This window comes from Pan troglodytes, chromosome 1 (assembly GCF_028858775.2).
Source record: "Pan troglodytes isolate AG18354 chromosome 1, NHGRI_mPanTro3-v2.0_pri, whole genome shotgun sequence".
Classification (NCBI taxonomy): Eukaryota; Metazoa; Chordata; class Mammalia; order Primates; family Hominidae; genus Pan; species Pan troglodytes.
Genome location: NC_072398.2, coordinates 97824997 through 97848257, shown reverse-complemented (window position 1 = coordinate 97848257; position 23261 = coordinate 97824997). Strand labels below are relative to the sequence as shown.

The window sequence follows — 23261 nt, the reverse complement described above, 5'->3', positions numbered from 1 at the left end:
GCTTGAATGATTGTCCACATCTGATCATCTATTTTTTTTTTTTTTTTTGAGACAGAGTCTTGCTCTGTCGCCCAGGCTGGAGTGCAATGACATAATCTCTGCTCACTGCAACATCTGCCTCCTGGGTTCAAGGGATTCTCCTGTCTCAGACTCCCTGGTAGCTGGGATTACAGGCATGCGCCACCACACCTGGCTAATTTTTTGTATTTTTAGTGCAGACAGGGTTTCACCATGTTGGTCAGGCTGGTTTCAAACTCCTGACCTTGTGATCTGCTCACCTTGGCCTCTCAAAGTTCTGGGATTACAGGTGTGAGCCACAGCGCCCAGCCCCCCCACCTTTTTTTTTGAGACGGAGTTTGGCTCTTGTCGCCCAGGTTGGAGTGCAGTGGCGTGATCTCGGCCTGCAACCTCTGCCTCCCAGGTTCCAGCGATTCTCCTGCTTCAGCCTCCTGGGTAGCTGGGATTACAGGCACAGACCACCATGCCTGGCTAATTTTTGTATTTTTAGTAGAGATGGGGCTTCACCATGTTGGCCAGACCGGTCTTGAACTCCTGACCTCAGGTGATCTGCCTGCCTCGGCCTCCCAAACTGCTAGGATTACAGGCATGACCCACCGCACCTGGCAATGATCTTTTTTTTTTTTTTTTTGACAGAGTCTCGCTCTGTTGCCCAGGCTGGAGTGAAGTGGCGTGATCTTGGCTCACTGTAACGTCGGCCTCCCATGGTCAAGAGATTCTCCCGCCTCAACCTCCTGAGTAGCTGGGATTACAGGCATCTGCCATGATGCCCAGCTAATTTTTGTATTTTTAGTAGAGATGGGGTTTCACATGTTGACCAGGCTGGTCTTGAACTCCTGACCTCAGGTGATCCGCCCACTTCAGCCTCCCAAAGTGCTGGGATTAGAGGCGTGAACCACCGCGCCCGGCCGATCATCTTGTTTTATCCACGCCTCCCCACTCTAAGTTAATATAATGCAGACATTCATTATATTGTATCATCTTTAAATACTTAAGTATTTACAGTAAATAATTTAATGTGACTAAAAAATAAAGACTCTCTTTTAATAATGCCCAAAGCCATGATCACACCTAAAAATTAAAAATTATCTCTCAGTATCATTACACATCTAGTCAGTGTTCAAATTTCTCTAGTTTTCTCAAAAACTGTATTTTTCTCTTGATAGGTTCAAATCAGGATCAACAAAGGTCACACACTGCGTTGTATTTGGTTCGGTTAATGTGTTTCCTAATTCTTTCTAATCCATAGTCTGTCTCTCTCAGTGGGTCTGTTGAGGAGACAGGTCATTTGCTCTATAAGATTTCCCACATTCTGGATTTTTATTATTGTATCTTTATGGTGGTGTTTGTTTGTTTGTTTGAGACAGGGTCTTGCTCTGTCACCCAGGCTGGAGTGCAGTGGCATGATCACAGCTTACTGCAATCTCCACCTCCTGGATTCAAGCAATTCAAGCAGGATGATGGGTATGTTTATGTGGGCATTTATTACATTCTTCCTTCTCCTCTTATATGTTTGAATTTTTTCATAGTTTTTAGCTGCTCTTGCCAAAAAAACAAAAAAATGAGTAACTATTTGAGATGATGTGTGCCTATGGTCCCAGCCTCAGCCTCTGGAGTAGCTGGGACCACAGGCACATGCCACCATGCCCAGATAATTTTTGTATTTTTTTGTAGAGAGGGGGTTTTTGCCATGTTGGCCAGGCTGGTCTTAAACTCCTGAGTTTAAGTGATCCACCCGGCTTGGCCTCCCAAAGTGCTGGGATTACAGGAGTTAGTCACCGTGCCTGGCCTATAGTATTTTTAAACTTGTTCTTCTGTTCCTTGTATCTCCTATAAACTGAAGAGAGACCTAGAGGCTTGATCAGACTTTTTTTTTTTTTTTTTTTTTTGAGATGGAGTTTCTCTCTTGTTGCCCAGGCTGGAGTGACTGCAGTGGCACGATCTTGGCTCACTGCAACCTCTGCCTCCCAGGTTCAAGTAATTCTCCTGCTTCAGCCTCCCAAGTAGCTGGGATTACAAGCATGTGCCACCAGGCCTGGTTAATTTTTTGTATTTTTAGTAGAGATGGGGTTTCACCATGTTGGCCAGGCTAGTCTCGAACTCCTGACCTCAAGTGATCTATCTGCCTTGGCCTCCCAAAGTGCTGGGATTACAGGCATGAGCCAACACATCCGACAGGTGGGCAGCTCTGTTGCCCAGGCTGGAGTGCAGTGACGTGATCTCAGCTTACCAAAACCTCCATCTCCCATGTTCAAGCTATTCTTCTGCCTCAGCCTCCTGAGTAACTGGGACTACAAGTGCACACCACCACACCTGGCTAATATTTGTATTTTTGGTAGAGATGGGGTTCACCATATTGGTGAGGCTGGTCTCGAACTACTGGCCTCAAGTGATCCACCCGCCTCGTCCCCCCAAAGTGCTGAGATTACAGGTGTGAACTACCATGCCCATCCCTTTTGTTCATTTTCTAACTGGAGTGTTTGGTTTTTTACTGTTGAGTTTTTAGAGTTTTCCACTCATTCTAGATACAAATCTTTTGTCAGATATGGCATGAATCCTTTAGACATAGCCCCAGTTGTCTTTTTTTTTTTTTTTTTTTTTTTTTTTTTTTTGAGACAGAGTCTCGCTCTGTCGCCCAGGCTTGATCGAGTGCAATGGCATGATCTTGGCTCGCTGCAAGCTCTGCCTCCCAGGTTGAAGTGATTCTCCTGCCTCAGCCTCCTGAGTAGCTGGGATTACAGGCGTGCGCTACCATGCCCGGCTAATTTTTGTATTTTTAGTAGAGATGGGGTTTCACCATTTTGGCCAGGCTGGTCTCGAACTCCTGACCTCAGGTGATCCACTCACCTCTGCCTCCCAAAGTGCTGGGATTACAGGCGTGAGCCACCGCGCCCGGCCGCCCCAGTTGTCTTCAGTAGTTTCCCTGCCTTCAGGTAGGGCAATTGCTCTTACCAGAATGAACAAGATGAATGGGATGGAATATTGCTGAGCGGAATTTTAAGCTTTTAGGAAGAGATAGAAATGATGTAGAACTACATTATCCTTTCTCATTCTGAAGAAGTTTGGTTATTGAAGAGAACAGAGCAGAAACCAAGGAGAGAAACTTCTGGTAAAACCTTGTAAATCCCAAGGCTCCCTGTAACTTCCTACTCATTTTGAGCACTTCCTTTATATCCATTTATTCATTAAAGTGTACTAAGTGCCAACATCCAAGCTAGGTGCTGGGAATTAACAGGGAGTTTAGATTCCAAGAGACATGTGTTTATGATGAGGTTAAGTGTGGCAGGCTTTGTGAGCGTTAAAATGGGCCCCTGGCCTGGAGGAGCCAGGGAAGGAGGCTTCCCAGAGGACAAGGAAATCTGGCCTGGATGGCAGGTGAGGAAGAAGGAGGGAATCAGGACTCCAGTTGAGGTGGACATTTCAGGGAGCATGTTTAAAGGCCTCAAAGGGAAAGTATGGTGTATTCCTGGGGTGGTGAGACCATCCTGGGGGTCCTAGGCTGCTCCAATGTTTAAAAGAAAGACACCTTTTCAGAAGACTGAAAAGAATGTAGGTCAATACCTGAATGTTGTTTAATATTGTCTAGGGAGAGAATAAAGGAGTCAGTAGAATTACCATTTGGGCTGGGCACAGTGGCTCATGCCTGCAATTCCAGCACTTTGGGAGGCCGAGGTGGGCAGATATCTTGAGTTCAGGGGTTCGAGACCTGCCTGGCCAACATGGTGAAACCCAGTCTCTACTAAAAATACAAAAATTATCCAGGTGTGGTGGTGCACGCCTGCAATCCCAGCTACTTGGGAGGCTGAGACAGAAGAATTGCTTGAACCCAGGAGGCAGATGTTGCAGTCAGCCAAGATCATGCCACTGCACTTCAGCCTGGGCGACAGAGCAAGACGCTATCCAAAATAAAATAAAATAAAATAAGAATTACCATTTGGCTGCTATCTCTATCAAATTTCTATCAGATTCCTTCTGTAAAGGAATTTCTATCAGATTCCTTCTATAAAGAATTGAGTCAGGTGTGATGCTTATGCCTGTAACACTGAGGCTGCAGCAAGCTGTGATTGTGCCACTGTATTCCAGCCTGGGCACCAGAGTAAGACCCTGTCTCAAAAAAAAAAAAAAAAAAAAAAAAGAATTGTAGGCAGGGCATGGTGGTTCACTTGTGTAATCCCAGCACTTTGCAAGGTTGAGGCAAGATGATCACTTGAGCCCAGGAGTTTGAGACCAGCCTGGGCAATATAGGGAAACCTTATTTTGAAAAAGAAGAAAAGAAGGAGGAGGAGGAAGGAAGGAGAAGAAGAGGAAGAAGAAGGAGAAGAAAGAAAAAGAGGAGGAGGAAGAATAAGGAGGAGGAAAAGAGGAAGAAGGAGGAGGAAGAGAAGAGGAAGAGGAGGAAGAGGCAGAAAAGAAAGAAATGAAGAAGAGGAGGAAGAAGAGAAGAAGGAGAAGAAGAACAACAACAACAGCAACAACAACAACAACAACAACAACAACAACAACAACAACACCTCCACCACCACCACCTAGCACAGGGAAAGGAGACATCTCTGAGTAAGGTTCTAAAATACCATCTGGGTGAGGAGACAAGAGTGCCATGGCCTGGCCTGTTGGATTGGTTCACCATGGTGTTCCTAGCCCTCCTGTGTGGTAATGTTCCTGTATTCCAGGTAGAGGTGACACATTTAACCTCCTGATATGGTTTGGATCTGTGTCTCCACCATATCTCATGTTCAGTGGTAATCCCTAGTGTTGGAGGTGGGGCCTGGTGGGAGGCCGCAAAGGCGTTTCAGAGACCTTTGCAGCAGCTCCTCCCATCACAGGCCCAGAGGCCTAGGAGGACTGAATGGTTTTGTGGGCCATGTCCAGGCTCCCCCTGCTCTGTGCTGCTCCCTGCATTCCAGCTGCTCCAGCTCCAGGCATGGCTCAAAGGGGCCCAGGTATAGCTTGGGCCACTGCTCCAGAGAGTGCAAACCTAAGCCTTGGCAGCTTCCATGTGGTGTTAAGCCTGAAGCTGTGCAGAGTGCAAGAGTTGAGGCCTGGGAGCCTCTGCCTAGATTTCAGAGGATGTATGGAGAAAACTGGGCTCCAGGCAGAAGCCTGCTACAGAGGCAGAACACTTATGGAGAACCTCTACTAGGGTCAGGTGGAGGGGAAATGTGAGGTTGGAGCCCCCACACAGAGTCCCCAGTGGGGCACTGCCTAGTAGAGCTGTGAGAAGAGGGCCACTGTCTTCCAGACCCCACAATGGTAGATCCACTGCCAGCTGGCACCCTGCACCTGGAAAAGCCACAGGCACTCAACACCAGCCCATGAGAGCAGTCATGGGAGCTGAACCCTGCAAAACCACAGGGGCAGAGCCCAAGGCCTTGGAAGCCCATCCATAGCACCAGTGCGCCCTGGATTTGGGACATGGAGACAAAGGAGATTATTTTGGAGTATTAATATTTAACAACTGCCCTGCTGGGTTTTGGACTTGCATGGGGCCTGAAGCCCCTTTCATTTGGCTCATTTCTCCCTTTTGGCATAGGAGTATTTACCCAATGCCTATACCCCCATTGTATCTTGGGAGTAACTAACTTGTTTTTTATTTTACAGGCTCATAGGTGGAAGGGACTTGCTTTTTCTCAGATGAGACTTTGGACTTTGGACTTTTAAGTTAATGCTGGAATGAATTAAGACTTTGGGGATTATTGGAAAGGCATAATTGTATTTTGAAATGTGAGAAGGACATGAGATTTGGGGGGGCCAGCGGCAGAATGATATGGTTTGAAACTGTGTCCCCAACAAATCTCATGTCAAATTGTAATTCCCAGTGTTGGAGGTGGGGCCTGGTGGGAGATGACTGGATCATGGGGGGTGGGTTTCTCATGACTGGTTTAGCACCACCCCCCTTGGTACTATCCTTGAGATCGTGAGTGAGTTCTCCTGAGATCTGGTTGTTTAAAAGTGTGTGGCACCTCCCCCCTTGCTCTCTCTCTCTTGCTCCTACTCTGGCCATGTGATGTTTGTGCTCCTCCTTCACCGTCTGCCATGATTGTAAGTTTCCTGAGGCCTCCTGAGAAGCCGGGCAGATGCCAGTGTCATGCTTCCTGTAGAGCCTGCAGAACCATGAGCCAATTAAACCTCTTTTCTTTATAAATTACCCAGTCTCAGGTATTTATAGCAATGCAAGAGCAGCCTGATAAACCTCCCAACAGCTGCATTCTCCCAGTCGTCTTGCCATCAGTGGAAATATATTACACTATACACAACAGGGATCCTGGGGTCTCCTGTGTGTGAGGGAGCATGTTACATTCTCCTGAGAGTGATGGGTGAGATTTTTAGGTTCATTAAAAGAAAGCATGGGTTAAAAAAAAAAACAAAACTTTAGAAACACCGATTTACATTCTCTACCCCCAGGTCTCCTTGTGACGATCACCCCCAAAATTTTCAGATTTTGTCTGGCCATAAAAGTGAGATTTGGGCATTATTAGCATCATGTTGGAATCACTGGTGTGAACTAGTTACCATAACCCCCCTCCCGGAGGCCTCTTTAGCCCTTTCTTGTGCAAGATACAAAGGGTAGGCAGAAGAAGAGACACAGGCCCTGGGCCCCCAAAGACAAGGCCATCTGAAGGACAGGGTTGCCAGTTTATTTCTTGGTGCCTCCAAGAGCTCATGGAAAAGCAGCACAGTGAGCAACAAGCAACAGTGGTGAGTAAAGGTATATGACTCAACACATTGCCACAGTCTCAGCTTGGCTGTGTGGTACATGCTGCCAAGGGTCGGGTGCCAAGAGAGAGCAGAATGAAGCCAGGTCCCCAAGGAAGTGAGGGCCCAAAATAGGGAGTGTGGGTGATGAGGGTGGAGTTCAAATCCAGATGTCAGAGCTACAATCGCCCCCAGGGTAGCGGAGCTCATGGGCAAGGGCTGGGCCAAGGGGCTCCTTCCCGAAGTCCACCAGGAAGTTGGGGTTCAACTTCAGCCCTCCTTTTACTGTGTCTACATCAACCTGCAGCATCACAGAGCCTTCCCTGGTGGAAAAGGGAACGGGGTAAGGGAGAGGTCAGAGGTGGCTGCCCCCTTCCCCTAAGATTTTAGGGGAAAGCTCCTGAGGAAGGAGGAATGACCAGGGTCTCAATGGGCCATCTGTGTGGTGGGGTACAGGGGTCTCCTTGAGGAGTCTTCAGAAAGCCAAATGACCCCTCTGGAAGAGGAGGGCTGGGGAGGAGAGCCCATGTGTCTGCTTCTCACCTGATGAGATCAGGGTAAAACTGCTTGTCCCAGGCACTGTACAGTGACGTGGTGATATAGAGGCGCTTCCCATCCAGGCTGAGCTGGATCATCTGAGGGCCTCCAGCCACCCGTTTTCCCTTGGGAAAACCAGGGGTCAGAGCCCAGGGTAACACACAGATCCTAGGCACCACCCCAGGCACCACCCCAACCCCAAGAGTATGCTCAGCTGCTCCCCCACATATTCCTCAAGCATGGGTCTGAGGGGTCCAGCAAGTAGGGGGAGAGGCTCTTACCTTGACCACTAGGGGCTCTGGCTGGGACTTTAGTTCCTGGTCCTCCAGCACTTGCACAGGGCCTCCCTTAACAATGCTGCCTCCGAGGAAGAGCTAGATGGGGAGGTGCAGAGTATAAGGAGGACCATAGTGGGAGGCGCAAACATTGCAGGAAGAGCAGCTTGCCTGGCTGGAACCCCTCTCTCCTTTCAGACATGCTCTGCATGCCCATCCCTGGCCTGGACAGTCCTGGGACTGTGCTGTCCCACAGCACACATGTCTGCTTTTCCTGCACCTCCCTCAACATCCTGCAGCTGCTTCAGATCATCCACCCCATCCCCAGCTTCTCTTCTCCTTCCTTCCTTCCCTTCTGCTCCTCCTGCCAGGGTCTCCACCTGTCCTGTGAGGCGGGGTCTCTGTGGGTCAGAGATGTCATACTGCCTCAGGTCCCCATGCAGCCAGTTGCTGAAGTAGAGGAAGCGGTCGTCCAGGGAGAGTAGGATGTCGGTGATCAGGCCTGTGGGCAGGGGGCGAGTAGAGCCTTTAAGGACTCTTGTTTCCCAGGCCAAGAATCAACTTTCCTATGCCCTAGGCACTCACCTGGCATTTCGGGCAGCAGCCAGCCCTTCACTTTCTTGGGGGGCACCTGGATCACCTTCTCCACTGACCATGTACCTCCCTACATTGAGGGGTGGAGGGTGAGGTTAGCTGGCAGAGAGGTGAGCCTATCAGAATTGGGGACTAGGGGTTAGATCTGGGTTGCCCAGACCTGGGAGGGAGAGAATAGATGCCTGGCCTTCTTGCCAGCAGGATCTAACTCCATGCAAGCCCCTTGAGGCAGGGGTTGTGTCTGCTTCACCACTGCATTCCCAGAACATAGCACAGTGCCTAGCACAGACATTCACTAAGTAGTTTTTGAATGAATGAATAAATACGGCCAGTTAGGGTTCAGGCAGAAGTTGCCCTAGCACTGAGAGAAGAGAGACAGGGCATGCAGCCTCATTTTTTTCGTTCCTGGAGATGCCTGGGAGCACCGTTACAGAAGCCTGCTTAGGTAGAGCTGCTGACAAGACTACTGGGAGGGGAGGGCCAGAGGGCGTATGTCACCTCGTTCTTGTAGAAGCGCTGGATGGTGGAGCTGAGTGCGCAGCCCACAAAGCCTTGGGCAGCGTCTGGGTTGTGCAGGAAGCGGATCTCCAAGGGAATAAGCCCATCTTTTAGAGACAGGGTCTGCACAATCTCATGGTGCTGCCAGTCCCATACATATAAGTGGCTCCCGTACAGTCCTGGGGTGGGAGTGGGGCCGGAGGATAGGCTCAGCATCAGAGGTTGGAAGGCATGGGCAAAGACTGGGCCACCAATCAGGGCAGAAGGTTAAAAAATGGATTGGAGGGATCAGGAGGACGCTTGAGCAATCTGAGCATGCGGTACATCCTATGCCATCTCTCTTAGATTCTGGGGCCACAGGAGGGAAGTGCGGGGGTGGGAGATTTGGAGCAGAAAGCAAGGGGATGTAGGCCCAAGGCTCCTGCTGGCCCATGGGGGGATTCTCACCAGCCTCCACATCAGCGGGGTTGAAGCCATCTCGTAAGACATTGGGAGCTGCCCACTCAGTGCTGATCATGACATTGTGTCGAGGCTGGTACCAGAAGTCATAGCCCGACGGTGCAGCACCCCCAGGTCTCTCCCACGTCCCCTTCACCTCGAACGTCTCCCCATCCAGCAGCACAAAACCCCCTGAACAGGGAAGGAAGCAGGGTGGCAGGTAGAAGCAGTAGAGACACTAACCCCACCCTCCAGCCCTCTCCCCGAGGCATGTCTAAGAGGCTGTAAGCCCATTGCCTCTACCTCCACTGCTGGATTTGCCAGTTCCTTAAATTCAGGCATCCAGGGCTGGGGGCAGAGTGGCTCATGCCAGTAATCCCAGCCCTTTGAGAGGCTGAGGCGGGCGGATCACTTGAGGTCAGGAGTTCAGGATCAGCCTGGCCAACATGGTGAAACTCTGTCTCTATTAAAAATATAAAAAATTACCCAGGCATGGTGTCACATGCCTGTAATCCCAGCTACTCGGGAGGCTGAGGCAGGAGAATCTCTTGAACCAGTGAGGCGGAGGTTGGAGTGAGCTGAGATCGCGCCACTGCACTCTAGCCTGGGCAACAGAGCGAGACTCCCATCTCAAAAAAAAAAAAAAAAAAAAAAAAAGAAAAGAAAAAGAAAAAAGAAAAGAAAAAGTAAATAAAAAATTCAGGCATCCAAAGGGTCTCATCCAGGTATTCAAATTTGGCCAGGTGGCAGGGGGGCCTTTACACCAGTGCCCCTGTCTCCTGTCTACTTCATCTCTCTCTCAGACCACAGCAGAAATGTTTCTCCCACGAGATCTTCTGGGACTCAGCACCTGGTATTTCTCTTGTCCAGCCTCCCACTTTTGGAGTGGGATTCCTCCCAGAGTCTAAGCTCCATTCTGCTCACTACATTTTTTTGAGATAGGGTCTCACTCTGACGCCCAAGCTGAAGTGCTGTGGTTCTATCACAGCTCATTGCAGCCTTGACCTCCCTGGGCTCGGGTGATCCTCCTACCTCAGCCTCTTGAGAAGTGGGGGTTATAGGCCTGTACCACCACACCCAGCTAATTTGTGTATTTTTAGTGCAGAGTTGCCAGTGCCAACTCTGTATTATCAGCAGACAACACAGAGATGGGGTTTCACCATGTTGGCCAGGCTGGTTTGGAACTCCTGAGCTCAAGCGATCCGCTGGCCTCGGCCTCTTGAAGTGCTGGGATTAGAGGTGTGAGGCACAACACCTGGCCTGTTTTGACTATAACTTTGAACTGAATTCGTCAGTGAAGACTCATCTTAATAGAAATATTCAAAACTGAAGTTACTTGCTAACATTTAAAATACTGGCTGGGATCCAGCTCACTGGTTCTCCTTGGGAAGTCATTCCAACCCTCCCCTTCCATTCTGCTCCTCCCACAGAAAAATGCTTCCCACATTTCACAGCTGTGGAAGTTTTCATGAGTACACAGTGCTGGCAGGTACCTTTGCCATTGCCCTTGACGTCTCCCAGGGAGCTGATCATCACTTCCCCGCTGGCCAGGCAGTGGCTGGTGTGGAGAAAGGCCAGTTCGCACTTGGCATGGATGTCCTCGGGCTCAATGACCTGGAAGGGGTGGGGAATGGTGTCAGAATCATACAGGACTGGGAGTCCCTGCTCTTAACCTCCATACTTCCCCTACTTCTATCTGCTGACTCTGTCATCTTTTCCTTCAAAACATGGACACAACTCTCCCTGTGGGAATATGACAAAGATTCAGTCTGGTAACTTCTACAGAGCAGCAAGGGAAAGTCAGAGAGATTGCTAATAACTCCCCAGGCAGAAAGCGCTGACCTTTCCCCATGTGTCCTGAAGGCACACGCAGCCCTGTGAAACCATAAGCTCCTCCCGGGCTGGCCTACACCAGTGTCAACTCTGTATTACCAGTAGACAACACAGTAAATGTCTGGCACCAAAAGTGCACTAAACAAAGTGTTGGGAGAGACCGGAATTTTTAAGAGAACCCTGAGCTCCTAACTGCATGGGGGAATAAATGGCTCCCTCCCTCTCTCAGAGTAAAACAAGAAGCCTTGTCCCTCTTCTCCCATGCCCTGGTCACCGTGCTGGAGCGTGATGACCCAGAATGCCTGGGTAGACTCTGCTCTGAGGTCCAACCTCCCTCCCTGCTGCCGAGCCAGTTGCTGCGTAAGAGCTGGAGGCTGCTGGTTTAGGTCTGGCTTCCTGCCCGTAGACTGCCTGGGGTGGCAGGTGTCTTATGGTCTACTGAGCTGGCAAGGGCAGAGGACATGCCTTGTGCAGCTTTGGGGCCCGGGGCTCAGAGCCCACGTCCACCACATAGATACGAGAGGAGATGAGACTGGGCAGCACCAGCTTGGTGCGCGACTTGGTGCTATCACCGAAGCAGCTGCTGCAGGTGTTCCATCCTGAGTGATGCAGCTCGTCCTTCAGGTTGGGCATGGGCAGCCGGTGGATGACCTAGGATGCAGGGAGAGGTGGTGCTCTCCCAGGCCACGCCTCTGTCCACTTTTGGAAGAGGCGCCCCCGTGGATGCATTTTGGTTTGGAAGCACGGCACAAGCTGGATTTCAGCACTCCCCTTGTCCCAGGTTGAGCGTGCACAAGCATCCCCAGGGAGGGCCAAGAAGGATGGAGCTGGGAAGGGGGGGCCCAGGGCCAGGGATGAGGGCAGCTACGGTCTCAAAGTAGCTGGCGCCCAAGCCCCGCCTAACCTGGCAATACTGGGGAGACTTGGGGTCAACATCCACAGTGGCCAGATAATCTGGGGCCTCAGTGCCTGTGTTTCGGTAAATGCAGGGCAGGTAGACGATCTCTTCCCTGGGTCCTGCAGGGTAGAAAGCAGGCAGCAGGGACGGCAGGGTGGGAAGGAAAGGTAGGGGAAGTGCTGGGTGTGCCAGAGGGTGGGGGCTAGGTCTGAAGTCCCTCCACCCCCAGCTGTGGAATCAGTAGTAGGGCGCTGGCTCTCAGACCATGGGCAATTACCTTTCATGGCCTCCAGAGGGGTGGAGTAGCCGGGTCCACAGTTCCCACATTTCGTAGCTGTGGAAGCAATGGGGCGCATTGGCTGGGCCACGCTCTGGAGGGTGAAGGCTCCCTCCGCACGTCCTGCAGCACACATCCCAGCGGGCCACGGCAGTGCGGCTGGCCTAGGTCCCCACTCCAGCCTCATCGCTCTGGCCTGTCCTCTCCGCCCCCTCAGAGCCCTGAGGAGGGTGAGGTTGTGCTGGGAAGAGCTGGAGACACATGACCTGAAGGTGGACAGACAGTCCAGCAAGGCCCCGGGAGGGTGGGAGGAGGGCTGATGCAGCCGGGGTCGTGTGGTGTAGTGAATATGACACGGACTCGGGGCCCAACCCCAGCCCACCACTGACTAGCCAGGGGAGCTTGGGCAAAGTACTGAAGCTCCTCGACCTCAATTTCTGCATCCTCTGTAAAATGGAGATGGTAAGAATTTCACAGTGGGCTTTTACGAGAAGTAAACACGAGGATGCAGTAGGTGTGCAGCTCTGTGTTTGTCTGGTCGAAGCCCAGGCACCCTTGGCTGTTCTTGAGGAGCTGCTCTCAGGGAGTGGGGTGGCGCCTGCTCAGCTCCCTTCACCAAGATGTTTCTATATCAGGGGGAGGCCACTTCCTGCTTTTCTCTCCCCTGGGTCCTGATCCCAGGCTGCTAGCCAAGGGCTGGATTACATAACCGAGGGTCTGGGGCTAATACCAACTGGAAGTCCTCAGGCTGGTTTCTACCCCTGGGTGTGCCCCACTTCCTTTATCTGTAAAGTAAGGTGTTTGGCCCAACTCTGGAGAGCCCAGAGGCCTGCCCACCAGAGAGGTAGGGAGCAACCCTCCCTATCTCTGAAGTCTGGCAAGAGGGGCCATGCTAATCTCCAGGATGTAAGTCAGCAGATGTGCAGTAGGGCTGGGACATCACAGCTACCAGCACCCCAGCATCAGAGTTTGGGGCCTGCTGGGGAGCAGGGGTTAAAGAATACCCAGAGGGGGCGGCAGGCTGAAAGAAACCCTGGAGTGGAGTCCACAGGCCTGGGCCCTGTCTCCTGCCTTGTCCTGTGGCCAGTCCAGCCTCTGCCTTCACAGCTGGGCCGCAAGTGGGGAGCCAGGAGTAGGCAGAGTGGGGCCTCCACTGGGGCCTGGGACTCCCACTCGCAGCAGCCAAGAGACTTAGGAAGCTGAGAGGCAGCGACAGCGTTCAGAGTCTGGAAACCTGGTTTCAAGTCCCAGGTTTGATGCCCCGTTTCTCCATTTTCTCCTCTTCATTTACGAAAAGTGGGCAATAATGATATTCTACCTACTTCGCTAGGTAGATATGGAGGACAAATAAGACAATGTATTCCAAAGGCCTTTCATAAAAATGAATTAGGCCGGGTGCGGTGGCTCATGCCTGTAATCCCAGCACTTTGGGAGGCTGAGGCGGAAAGATCACCTAAGGTCAGGAGTTTGAGACCAGCCTCACCAACATGGCAATACCCTGTCTCTATTAAAAATACAAAAATTACCCTGTATTAAAAATTAGCCTGTATTAAAAAATACAGGCATACACCTGTAATCCCAGCTACTTGGGAGGCTGAGGCAGGAGAATCACTTGAACCTGGGAGGTAGAGGCTGCAGTAAGCCGAAATCACGCCACTGCAGTCACTCCAGCCTGGGCAACAAGAGTGAAATTCTGACTAAAAAAAAAAAAATAATAATGAATTACTGTGTAAATATGGGAAGGGCTGTGCCAGAGGAGAGGAGAATGCCAGGGAGTGCTCGATGCCCAGCGAGAGGGCTGGAGGTGGGGCAGGGAGAGAGAGAGAGGTCCAGTTCACAGGAGTTAAGGAGACTGGTTCTGTTACACAGTCTTGCTAAGTCGGGGCTTGGCACCAGATGACTGTGGGTGGGGAAGGAGGTTGCTGGATACAGAAGGGAAAGGAGATTTAAAAACTCCAAGACATCAAGACAGAGATACAAAAACTACAAAGCTAGGGAGAAGCTGAGAGGGAAGTAAAAGTGCAGAGATGGAGCTGCCCGCTCTGCAGCCTCGGCCCACCCCACACCCCAGCAACCCCAGCCCCAGCATTTCTTAGGGTCAGGCCTGGCATGCCACTGCAGCCCCAGGGAGCATCATTCCTCTTTCTGGGGAATACCCCCATCTGAAACATCTCAAGCAAGGTCTCGGAGCAGCTTTGGGTTTGGGATGGACTCATGGAAAGCTCAAGTGGGTTTTCCATGTCAGGCTGGCTGCTGGGCATTCTGCCAGCTCAAGAGCCAGCCCCAGGCGGGGAAGGACCTCCCAACCAAACCTCAGTTCCTTCTTAGCCTGTCACCCAGAAGCCTACGGATGGAGGAATAGCAGGGCCAAGGGGGATTTAGGGGTGGGGGAGGCATTGAAACAGGTCCCCAGTGAAAGAGTGTGGGGGTCTCTGATTTCCCTCCCAGAGAGCTTTGCTGTGTGGAGTAGCTAGAGAGTGACCTGGGCACAGAAAGGCTTTGGACTCCCTACCTCGCTGGAGTACAAAGTTGGCCCAGGGCTGAAATCAGGATCACCTCTCTCCTATGTGAGGGCCAGGGACCTAGTGGTGTTTTCTAAGAGCGCCCATCTGATTTTCCCAGCTGCAGAAAGGCACCCTGGCCCCAGCCTCTGCTGGATGGAGCCAAGTCAGGGCCCAGGATCCCATCTCCCAGCAGTGCCTCTGCCCGTCTTCCTCAGAAAGTTTGGCTGAGCTGGGAAATGCAGTGGGGTGGTGGGGGAGGGGGTGTGCAGACTGGGGACAATGAAGCAGAGTCCACTACTCCCTCCCCAGCTCCCCACTCAGGTTTTCTAGCATTTTCTGGAGGAGGGCCTTCCAAATTAGGGGCAGACAGAGCAGGCAATGGGTGATTGGAAACCCCTCTCCTTACCCATGCTGCCGACTGGTACACTTTGATCCCAGCGGGTTTGCTGTGCTGGTGTCAGAGGCCGCTGTTCCGGGGAAGGAGCGAAGGGAGGGAATTTATACAACCAGCTGGGGGTGGGGCAGAGAAGGAGGAGGGCCCGGGCTGTAGCCCAGAGTAAACTACTCAGGGCAGCTGGCCAGGATACTCTCAAGTGGCCTAGGGCAACTGGTGTTTGAATTATGGGGTGTGCGTGTATGTGTGGGAGCCTGTACTTTATTTATTTATTTATTTAGAGACAGGGTCTCACTCTTGCCCAGGCTGGAGTGCAGTGGTGCGATCTCGGCTCACTGCAACCTCTGCCTCCTGGGTTCAAGTGATTCTCCTGCCTCATCCTCCCGAGTAGCTGGGATTACAGGCACCCGCCACCATGCCTGGCAATTTTGTATTTTTAGTAGAGAAGGGATTTCACCATGTTGGCCAGGCTGGTCTCAAACTCCTGACCTCAGGTGATCCACCCGTGTCGGCCTCCCAAAGTGCTGGGATTACAGGTGTGAGCCGCTGCCCCTGACCAGCTCGTGCTCTTTAGTGGGTGCCTGGGTGTGTGTGGATTTGTGTGTCTGGGCATGTGTGTGTTCCTGTATACCTGCGTGTTGCTCGTGCACGTGCCTGCATGAGTGTGTATCTGTGCCTGTGTGTGAATTTCCACCTGTGTGAATGTGCCTGTGAGTGTGCTTGTGTGTATTTGTGCGTGTGTGTGTGTGCGTGCCTCTGTATGTGCCTACCAGAGTATCTACGCCTGTGTGTGTGTGTGTGTGTGTGTGTGCGCTTCTGTGAGTATGTGCTTGCTAGAGTATCTACGCCTGTGTGGACATGTGCATAAGTGCTTGTGTATGTGTAGTATGTGGCTATGTGGCTGTGTATGTGCTTGTGTAAGCCTGCGCACGTATGTGTTCCTGTGTCTCCAAATGCTCATCTTTGTATTTGGACCTGTCTCTTAGCATTTAGGGGCACCCGGGACTGTGGGCCCATCAGCCAGGGTCACTTCTTCCCTAAGATTGCCCTCTTATTCCAGATATTCATACTCTTTGGATAAAAGCTCTGGGGTGAAGTTTTTATTGGCTAGGAAAAAGAATAAAGTCTGGGCTTGAGATTGCAAGTAGAATACAGGGTTTCCAAACCAGAGTGGGGGAAGGGGAGCAAAATTGGGCCTTGGTGCATTGGGTGTCTGTCTTCCTGGCTCCCATCAGTGAGGGATCATGTGCCCATCAAGGAAGACTCCCTGTGGCTGCCCGGGGCAAGGGTCTTCTCTTATCCCCAGCGCCACTCAACCCCTCTTGGCTCCATCCTGCATCTATTATCCTCACCATTGTGCCATCAGCCTGCCAGGCATCAAAGAGAGTCTTGTGTGTGCAGCTGCCCCACGGGGAAGGCCCCGAAGGCTGCTTTCTTGTCTTTGCCAGCTTCCTCCTGTCCTGACTACCTCCACTCACCCTGCCTTCACCCTTCCCTCTGGCCCTCCCCTCTTCCTCCTCCTGAGGTCTCCATCTCCTGCCTCTCTATTCTCCAGCTTCTTGGCTTGGGGTAGTCCACCACCCAAGATCTGAAAGAGAAAGAAACTTTATCCCCACCTTCTCATCAAAAATTATTGAGTCATTAACTTAAAAAAAAAAAGGCTATTTTGTTTGTTGTGGTCTGTCATTGACTACCTCTTTTATGCTCCTGAGCTCTGACCTGGCTGGTCTCTGCAGCAACTCCATGGCACCCCTCACCTCTGCCTGTGGTTTTCTCCCTGAACTCTTGCTCTACAGCCAGCAGGTGGTTGGGGAAGTTATCCTAATCTGGGCTACAGAGGGAGGCAGTAAAGGTAGAGGGGCGATTCTCCTGCCTCAGCCTCCTGAGTAGCTGGGACTACAGGTGCCCACAACCATACCTGGCTCATTTTTGTATTTTTAGTAGAGACGGGGTTTCACCATGTTGGACAGGCTGGTCTCGAACTCCTGACCTGAAGTGATCCACCCACCTCCGCCTCCCAAAGTGCTGGGATTACAGGCCTGAGACACCGTGCCTGGCTGACCTGGATAATTTTTAAATTTTTTTTGTAGAGATGGGGGGTCTCACTATGTTGCCCAGGCTGGTCTCAGACTCTTGGGCTCAAGTGATCTGCCTTGGTCTCCCAAAGTTAATTTTGGATTTTTAAAAAAATAATAAGTACTGCTTTTGTAACTAAAAGCTCAAATAAATATATTAAAAGAAAAACTATAAGGAAGATGAAAGGAAGGATGGAAGGTCACATGCAGTGCAGGTGAGGGCCACAGTGAGGGCCCATGCTGGGGAGAAGGACTGGCCCCGGTCCCTTTTGAGCTACAGCTCTCCCAACCAGCTGCCTATCCTTCCCTCTGGAGCACCTCTTTTGAGCCAGATATGGTAGACAAAGTGGTGAACAGGGCAAAGTTGCTACCTTCATGGAGATGACTTTTTAGGGGAGATGACTGATAATCATGCAAATACACAAATAAATAAAATCACTTCAGATAAGTGCTATGAAGGAGTAGGGTAATGTAGGGGTGATGCAGCATTAGGTGGGGTTGCTTGGTATGTATGGGTACAGAATTATATGCAAACAAACAGTATAAAAGAACTAAAACAAACAAACCAAAAAGCACAAACGTGCGCAAAATGCCTGTAAGGCATAAAGGTAGCAGCCTATGGAGGTCTGAGGCAGGGCTGGCTGGAGAGGTTGGAGTTTTCACCAGCTAAGTAGAGTTTCAGAGCCCTGTTCTGCTCATTTCTCCTTATATTAACAGACCAACTCCATACCCTCAGGGGTGTGTAGGAGATGTGAAGGGAGTAGCGTTTACTGAGAACCTGCTACTAGAGGTGACGGGCGCCATGCCGGGCCCTACACACTAACAATTAGATCAGGTTCCGTCCATGGCACAGCTGGAGAGGTTAAATGCCTTTTTCTTTTTCTTTCTTTTCTTTTTTTTTTTTGAGACAGAGTCTCCCTCTGTCGCCAGGCTGGAGTGCAGTGGCGTGATCTCTGTTCACTGCAACCTCCGCCTCCCAGGTTCCAGTGATTCTCCTGCCTCAGCCTCCTGAGTAGCTGGGACTACAGGCGCATGCTACCACGCCCAGCTAATTTTTGTACTTTTTAATAGAGATGGGGTTTCACCATATGGCCAGGCTGGTCTCAAACTCCTGACCTTGTGATCTGCCCGCCTTGGCCTCCCAAAGTGCTGGGATTACAGGTGTGAGCCACCGTGTCTGGCCTGTAAATGCCTTTTTTTTCATCTTACATTCAGGAAACAGAGTTTTCCCAATTCACTCCGTTGCCCACACTTAATGCACTGTTTCTGAATGACAGTGAGTTCAAAGCCTGCTGCTCAGGGTAATAACATGGCTCAGAGAAGAGAAATATTTTTTTTTTGAGACGGAGCGTCACTCTGTCACCCAGGCTGGAGTGCAGTGGCAAGATCTTGGCTCACTGCATGTTCCATGTCCTAGGTTCACGCCATTCTCCTGCCTCAGCCTCTTGAGTAGCTGGGACTACAGGCACCCGCCACCACGCCTGGCTAATTTTTCATATTTTTAGTAGAGACGGGGTTTCACCGTGTTAGCCAGGATGGTCTCTATCTCCTGACCTTGTGATCTGCCTGCCTCGGCCTCCCAAAGTGCTGGGATTACAGGCGTGAGCCACCGCGCCCGGCTGAAATAATTTTTTTTTAATGCCCTCTGCCAGGGCTGTCTATAAAAAGCATGATTTGAGAACCACTTGGAGGACTTTCTCCTCACTGCCAATCCACTCAGGAATATCCTCCCTTTGGCCTGCCATTGATGCTTGAAACTTCACCAATAGCAGTTTATTTCTTTGCGTTACTACCAGATGGCCTCTTCTCACCTCCTGGCTACAGTGAATGTCTCTGGAGTGGTAACCCTTTAAGCTCCTAGTACTGCAGCGCCACTCAGTTTTATCAGAAGCCTGTGTCCCAGTGGGCAGCACTGAAGAGTGGCTGGGGGCCTAATCATATCCAGGGAGATGCTAAGGTTGGGGACAGAAGGTGTTTAAAAAGCAAATGTTATCGTCTTGACTCCTTACCTCTATTGCTTAAAGAGAAGGAAGAATAAACAGTGAGGTGGCTCACACTTGTAATTCTAGCACTTTGGGAGGCTGAGGCAGGTGGATCCCTTGAGCTCAGGAGTTCAAGACCAGCCTGGGCAACATAGTGAAACACTTTCTCTACAAAAATTACAAAAATGAGCCAGGTGTGGTGGTGTGCACCTGCAGTCCCAGCTACTCGGGAGGCTAAGGAGGAGGATCACTTGAGCCTGGGAGGTGGAAGCTGCAGCAAGCTGTGATCATGCCACTGCACTCCAGCCTGGGCGACAGAGGAGGCTCCAACTAAAAAAAAAAAAAAAAAAAAATTATAAGCCATTTTGTTTCAGTTATGCCTCCTAGCCTGTAGCCTCCCTCCACCCTGAATTTTTTTTGAAACATTGCTTTAATGTTTCAGAATATATCTCTTTAAAATAGGAATTCTGAATTGGGTATGGTGGCTCACTCCTGTAATCCCAGCACTTTGAAAGGCTGAGGCAAGAGGATTGCTTGAGCCAGGGAGTTCAAGACCAGCCTGAGCAACATAGGGAGACCCCGTCTCTATGAAAAAAAAATTACCTGTGGTCCCAGCTATTCAGGAGGCTGAGGTGGGAGGATCACTCACGCCCAGGAGTTTGAGTCCAGACAGGACAACATAGCAAGACTCTCATCTCCTAAAAAAAAAAAAAAAAAGGAAAGGAAAGGAAAAAGAAGGTTCTGACTAGAACAGAAATTATGTATCTTGTTACACATTTAATGCACAAGAAGAAAAGATGAGGTGGGTTTGAAAACCAATTATGCAGACTGGAAGAGGTAGCAGCAACTTTGGTTACAAGGACACAGGTGACGCTTGCCATCACCAACACCCTCTCTCCAGCCTTTCTCCTGTGCCAAGCCTGGCTCCAGAAGAACTGAGACAAGAGCCATAAAATGGCTTTCATGCAATAATCTCCACCTTTACGAGGCCCACTTGGCTAGCACCCATTCATTTAAGAGTCCTGAGAAGAAAGAATTACATCAGTCTTGGTTAATGGCCCAAATTAAGCCATCAAACCCGTAATAAAGCTTCTATTTTGAACATGTTACAATACTTGAAATAAAATTTCCAAAGGAAAATAAAAGCCCTTCCATTTGGGGGCGGGAAGAATCTTTGGTCCCTGGGGTCATATCCCTGAGTCACAGTTTCTCTACTAAGGCTCAGGACGGGCAGAAACAAATCCCCTTCTTTGGGGAGCCCAGGCCTCCACTTTCTCACCTCAGCACCTGAATGCTGCCTGAGAAGAAGGTAGGGGATCCTTCTCCCAGTGTCCCAGAAGGACAGGAGGCCAGAGACTTTGGGAGACATGGCCTCAGGTCTACATGGAATCGGGAGGAGGCCCGGGCAGGGGCTTCACTGCCCATCCTGGATCTGCTGTCTCTTTTGCATCATATCCACCCGGCTGGTTTCCTTTACAATCTCCCCAGGGTCACGTCCATGTGCAGGAATGCTAAAAGTGCTATGTGGGATATGGGAGCCCCAGATTTCCTTTCTCACCTTTTCAAAAGGTGCTCAGAAACCAAAGTTTAAAAAGGCTTAAACTGAAAATAATAGCTGTTCCCAATATACAGTAATCTTTAACAAATCAATTGGAAAAAGATAAATTACACAAAGAAAAACATTCCAAGGATATGAAAATACAATATAAATGGCTAATAACCATAAGAAAACATACCTGGTCTCATTAGCCATTAGAGAAATGCTGGTTAAAGCAACAAAAAGATATGATTTTCAAAAATAAAAAGATCGATAATATTCAGGATCAGAAGGAGTGTGGGGAAAAGGACGACTCCTGTATTCTACTGGCAAGACTATAAAATGGTGGAACATTTTTAGAAGGAAATTTAGCAACATCTAGCAACATTTTAAATGGAAATCCACTTCTAGTGATCTACCTTATGGAAATCAATAAGTATATAAATATATAAATATAGGATGTTCATTGCAACAATGTTCTTAATAGTGAAAGGTTGGAAACAACCAATAGCAGAATGGTGAAATATATTATGGAACATCCATAGTATGAAACACCAAGCACCTTAATGTGTAGTTTTCTATATACCAACACAGAAGGATATCAATAAATACGGTGGAGGGGTGGGGGAAACCAGAAAGTATAATCTCATTTTATTTTATTTTATTTTTTATTTTTTGAGACAAGAGTCTCGCTCTGTCACCCAGGCTGGAGTGCAGTGGTGCCATCCTGGCTCACTACAACCTCCGCCTCCCGGGTTCAAACAATTCTTCTGCCTCAGCCTCCCAAGTAGCTGAGATTACAGGCGTGTACCACCAAGCCCGGCTAATTTTTTTGTATTTTTAGTAGAGATGGGGTTTCGCCATGTTGGCCAGGCTGGTCTTGATCTGCCTGCCTCAGCCTCTCAAAGTACTGGGATTACAGGTGTGAGCCACTGTGCCCAGCCTCATTTTAATTAAAACTACATAAAAATTAAGCTATATAGTTTTAACTAGTTAAATTTATATTTATTTATTTATTCATCCATCTATACGTTCATAGAAAAGGATTTGGCTTATGATTGATGCCAGTATTTTGGGAGGCTGAGGCAGGCAGATTGCTTGAGCCCAGGGGTTTGTGACCAGCCTGGGCAACATAATGAGACACCGTCTCTACAAAAAATTAAAACAATTTAGACCTGGCAGGCTCCTGTAGTCCTAGCTACTTCGGGGGCGGGGAAGGTGTGCTGAGGTGGGAAGATTGTTTAAGCCCTGGAGGTCGAGGCTGCAGTGAGCTGTGATTGCACCACTGCACTCTAGTCTGGGTGGCAGAGTGAGACGCTCTCTCAAAAAAAAAAAAAAAGTAGGCCAGGCATGGTGGCTCACTCCTGTAATCCCAGGACTTGGGGAGGCCGAGGCGGGCGGATCACGAGGTCAGGAGATCGAGACCATCCTGGCTAACACAGCGAAACCCCATCTCTACTAAAAATACAAAAAAAAAAAAAAAAAATTAGCTGGGCATGGTGGCAGGCGCCTGTAGTCCCAGCTACTTGGGAATCTGAGGCAGGAGAATGGCATGAACCCGGGAGGTGGAGGTTGCAGTGAGCCGAGATCGTGCCACTGCACTCCACCCTGGGCGACAGAGCAAGACTCCGCTTAAAAAAAAAAACAAAAAACAAAAACTAAAGAAAAGGATTTGTAGAGATAAAGCTTCCCTTATCATGCCAAATGTAGCTAACAGTGGTTACCTCAAGAATTGGATTACAGGGAGCAATTTTTATTTTTCACATTATGTATCAATCATATTTTAAAAATTTTATATTAAGTTTGAAATACATGTGTAAACAATTGAAACAGTGAAAGAATACAGTAACATTTTTGCCTATAAGATGGGCAAAAAATTTAAAGGTTAAAATCTTGTATTGGTGAGACTATGCGGCAAAGGGACCACTCATTTAGGACTAATGAGAGTGTCAATTGGTGCCTTACTAACAAAAACAATTTGTCAATACCTCACAAAAGTTAAACTGTGCATACTGTTTTACCTAGGAATTTCACTTCAAGGATGCAATCCCATGGAAATACCTGCACAAGTAGGCAAGAAACAGGTACAGGTTGAGGCGGTGGCTCACGCCTGTAATCCCAGCACTTTGGGAGGCTGAGGCAGGTGGATCCCCTGAGGTCAAGAGTTCGAGACCAGCCTGGCCAACATGGCAAAACCCTGTCTCTACTAAAAGTATAAAAATTAGCCTGGCGTGGTGGCACACACCTGCAATCCCAGCTACTTGGGAGGCTGAGGCAGGAGAATCACTTGAACCTGGGAGGTGGAGGTTGCAGCGAGCCAAAATTGCACCACTGCATTTCAGCCTGGGGCGACAGAGGGAGACTCTGTCTAAAAAAAAAAAAAGAAAGAAAAAAAAGATATAGGTACAGGTTGAGCATCCTTAATCTGAAAATCTGAAATCCAAAATGCTCTAAAATCTGAAATGTTTTGAGCACCAGTGTGACACCACAGGTAGCAAATTGCATGCCTGACCTCACGTGTTGGGTCACAGTCAAGACTTTGTTTCATGTACAAATTATTTAAAATATTGTATAAAGTTACTTTCAGGCTATGTGTATAAGGTGTTTATGAAACACAAATAAATTTGCGTTTAGACTTGGGTCCCATCCCCAAGATATCTTAATATATATATATGTATTCCAAAATCTGAAAAAAATCTGAAATCTGG

The 23261-nt window shown here is 49.5% G+C and overlaps 1 protein-coding gene across 3 annotated transcripts; it reads right to left on the bottom strand.

The window, feature by feature from the left end:
* Positions 1–6632: 6632 nt before the first annotated feature.
* On the bottom strand, positions 6633–15080 carry SELENBP1 (selenium binding protein 1). 3 transcript variants are annotated; one of them, XM_001172033.7, is made up of 12 exons: positions 14972–15080; positions 12062–12118; positions 11791–11903; positions 11352–11537; positions 10547–10667; positions 9063–9245; positions 8616–8794; positions 8109–8187; positions 7904–8025; positions 7530–7622; positions 7255–7373; positions 6633–7034 (listed from the first exon to the last, which is right to left on the bottom strand). In XM_001172033.7, exons 1-12 carry the CDS (start codon positions 14973–14975, stop codon positions 6872–6874), a joined length of 1419 nt encoding a protein of 472 aa, XP_001172033.2. In that variant the 5' UTR covers positions 14976–15080; the 3' UTR covers positions 6633–6871. The 3 variants fall into 3 exon arrangements, with proteins under 3 accessions (XP_001172033.2, XP_524867.3, XP_009429557.1); XM_524867.7 differs by having other exon boundaries at positions 12062–12327; positions 14972–15050; XM_009431282.3 differs by having other exon boundaries at positions 12062–12282; positions 14972–15027.
* Positions 15081–23261: the final 8181 nt, after the last annotated feature.

Bases quoted from the DNA above. Each gene is read 5' to 3' on its own strand.
- SELENBP1 (XM_524867.7), bottom strand. From the start codon at position 12,248: ATGAGGCTGGAGTGGGGACCTAGGCCAGCCGCACTGCCGTGGCCCGCT. The intron at 8,188-8,615 runs GTGACATACGCC...CCCTCAATGTAG, and splicing joins AGCGCTTCTACAAGAACGAG to GGAGGTACATGGTCAGTGGA. The intron at 7,374-7,529 runs GTAAGAGCCTCT...GGTTTTCCCAAG, and splicing joins CAGAGCCCCTAGTGGTCAAG to GGAAAACGGGTGGCTGGAGG.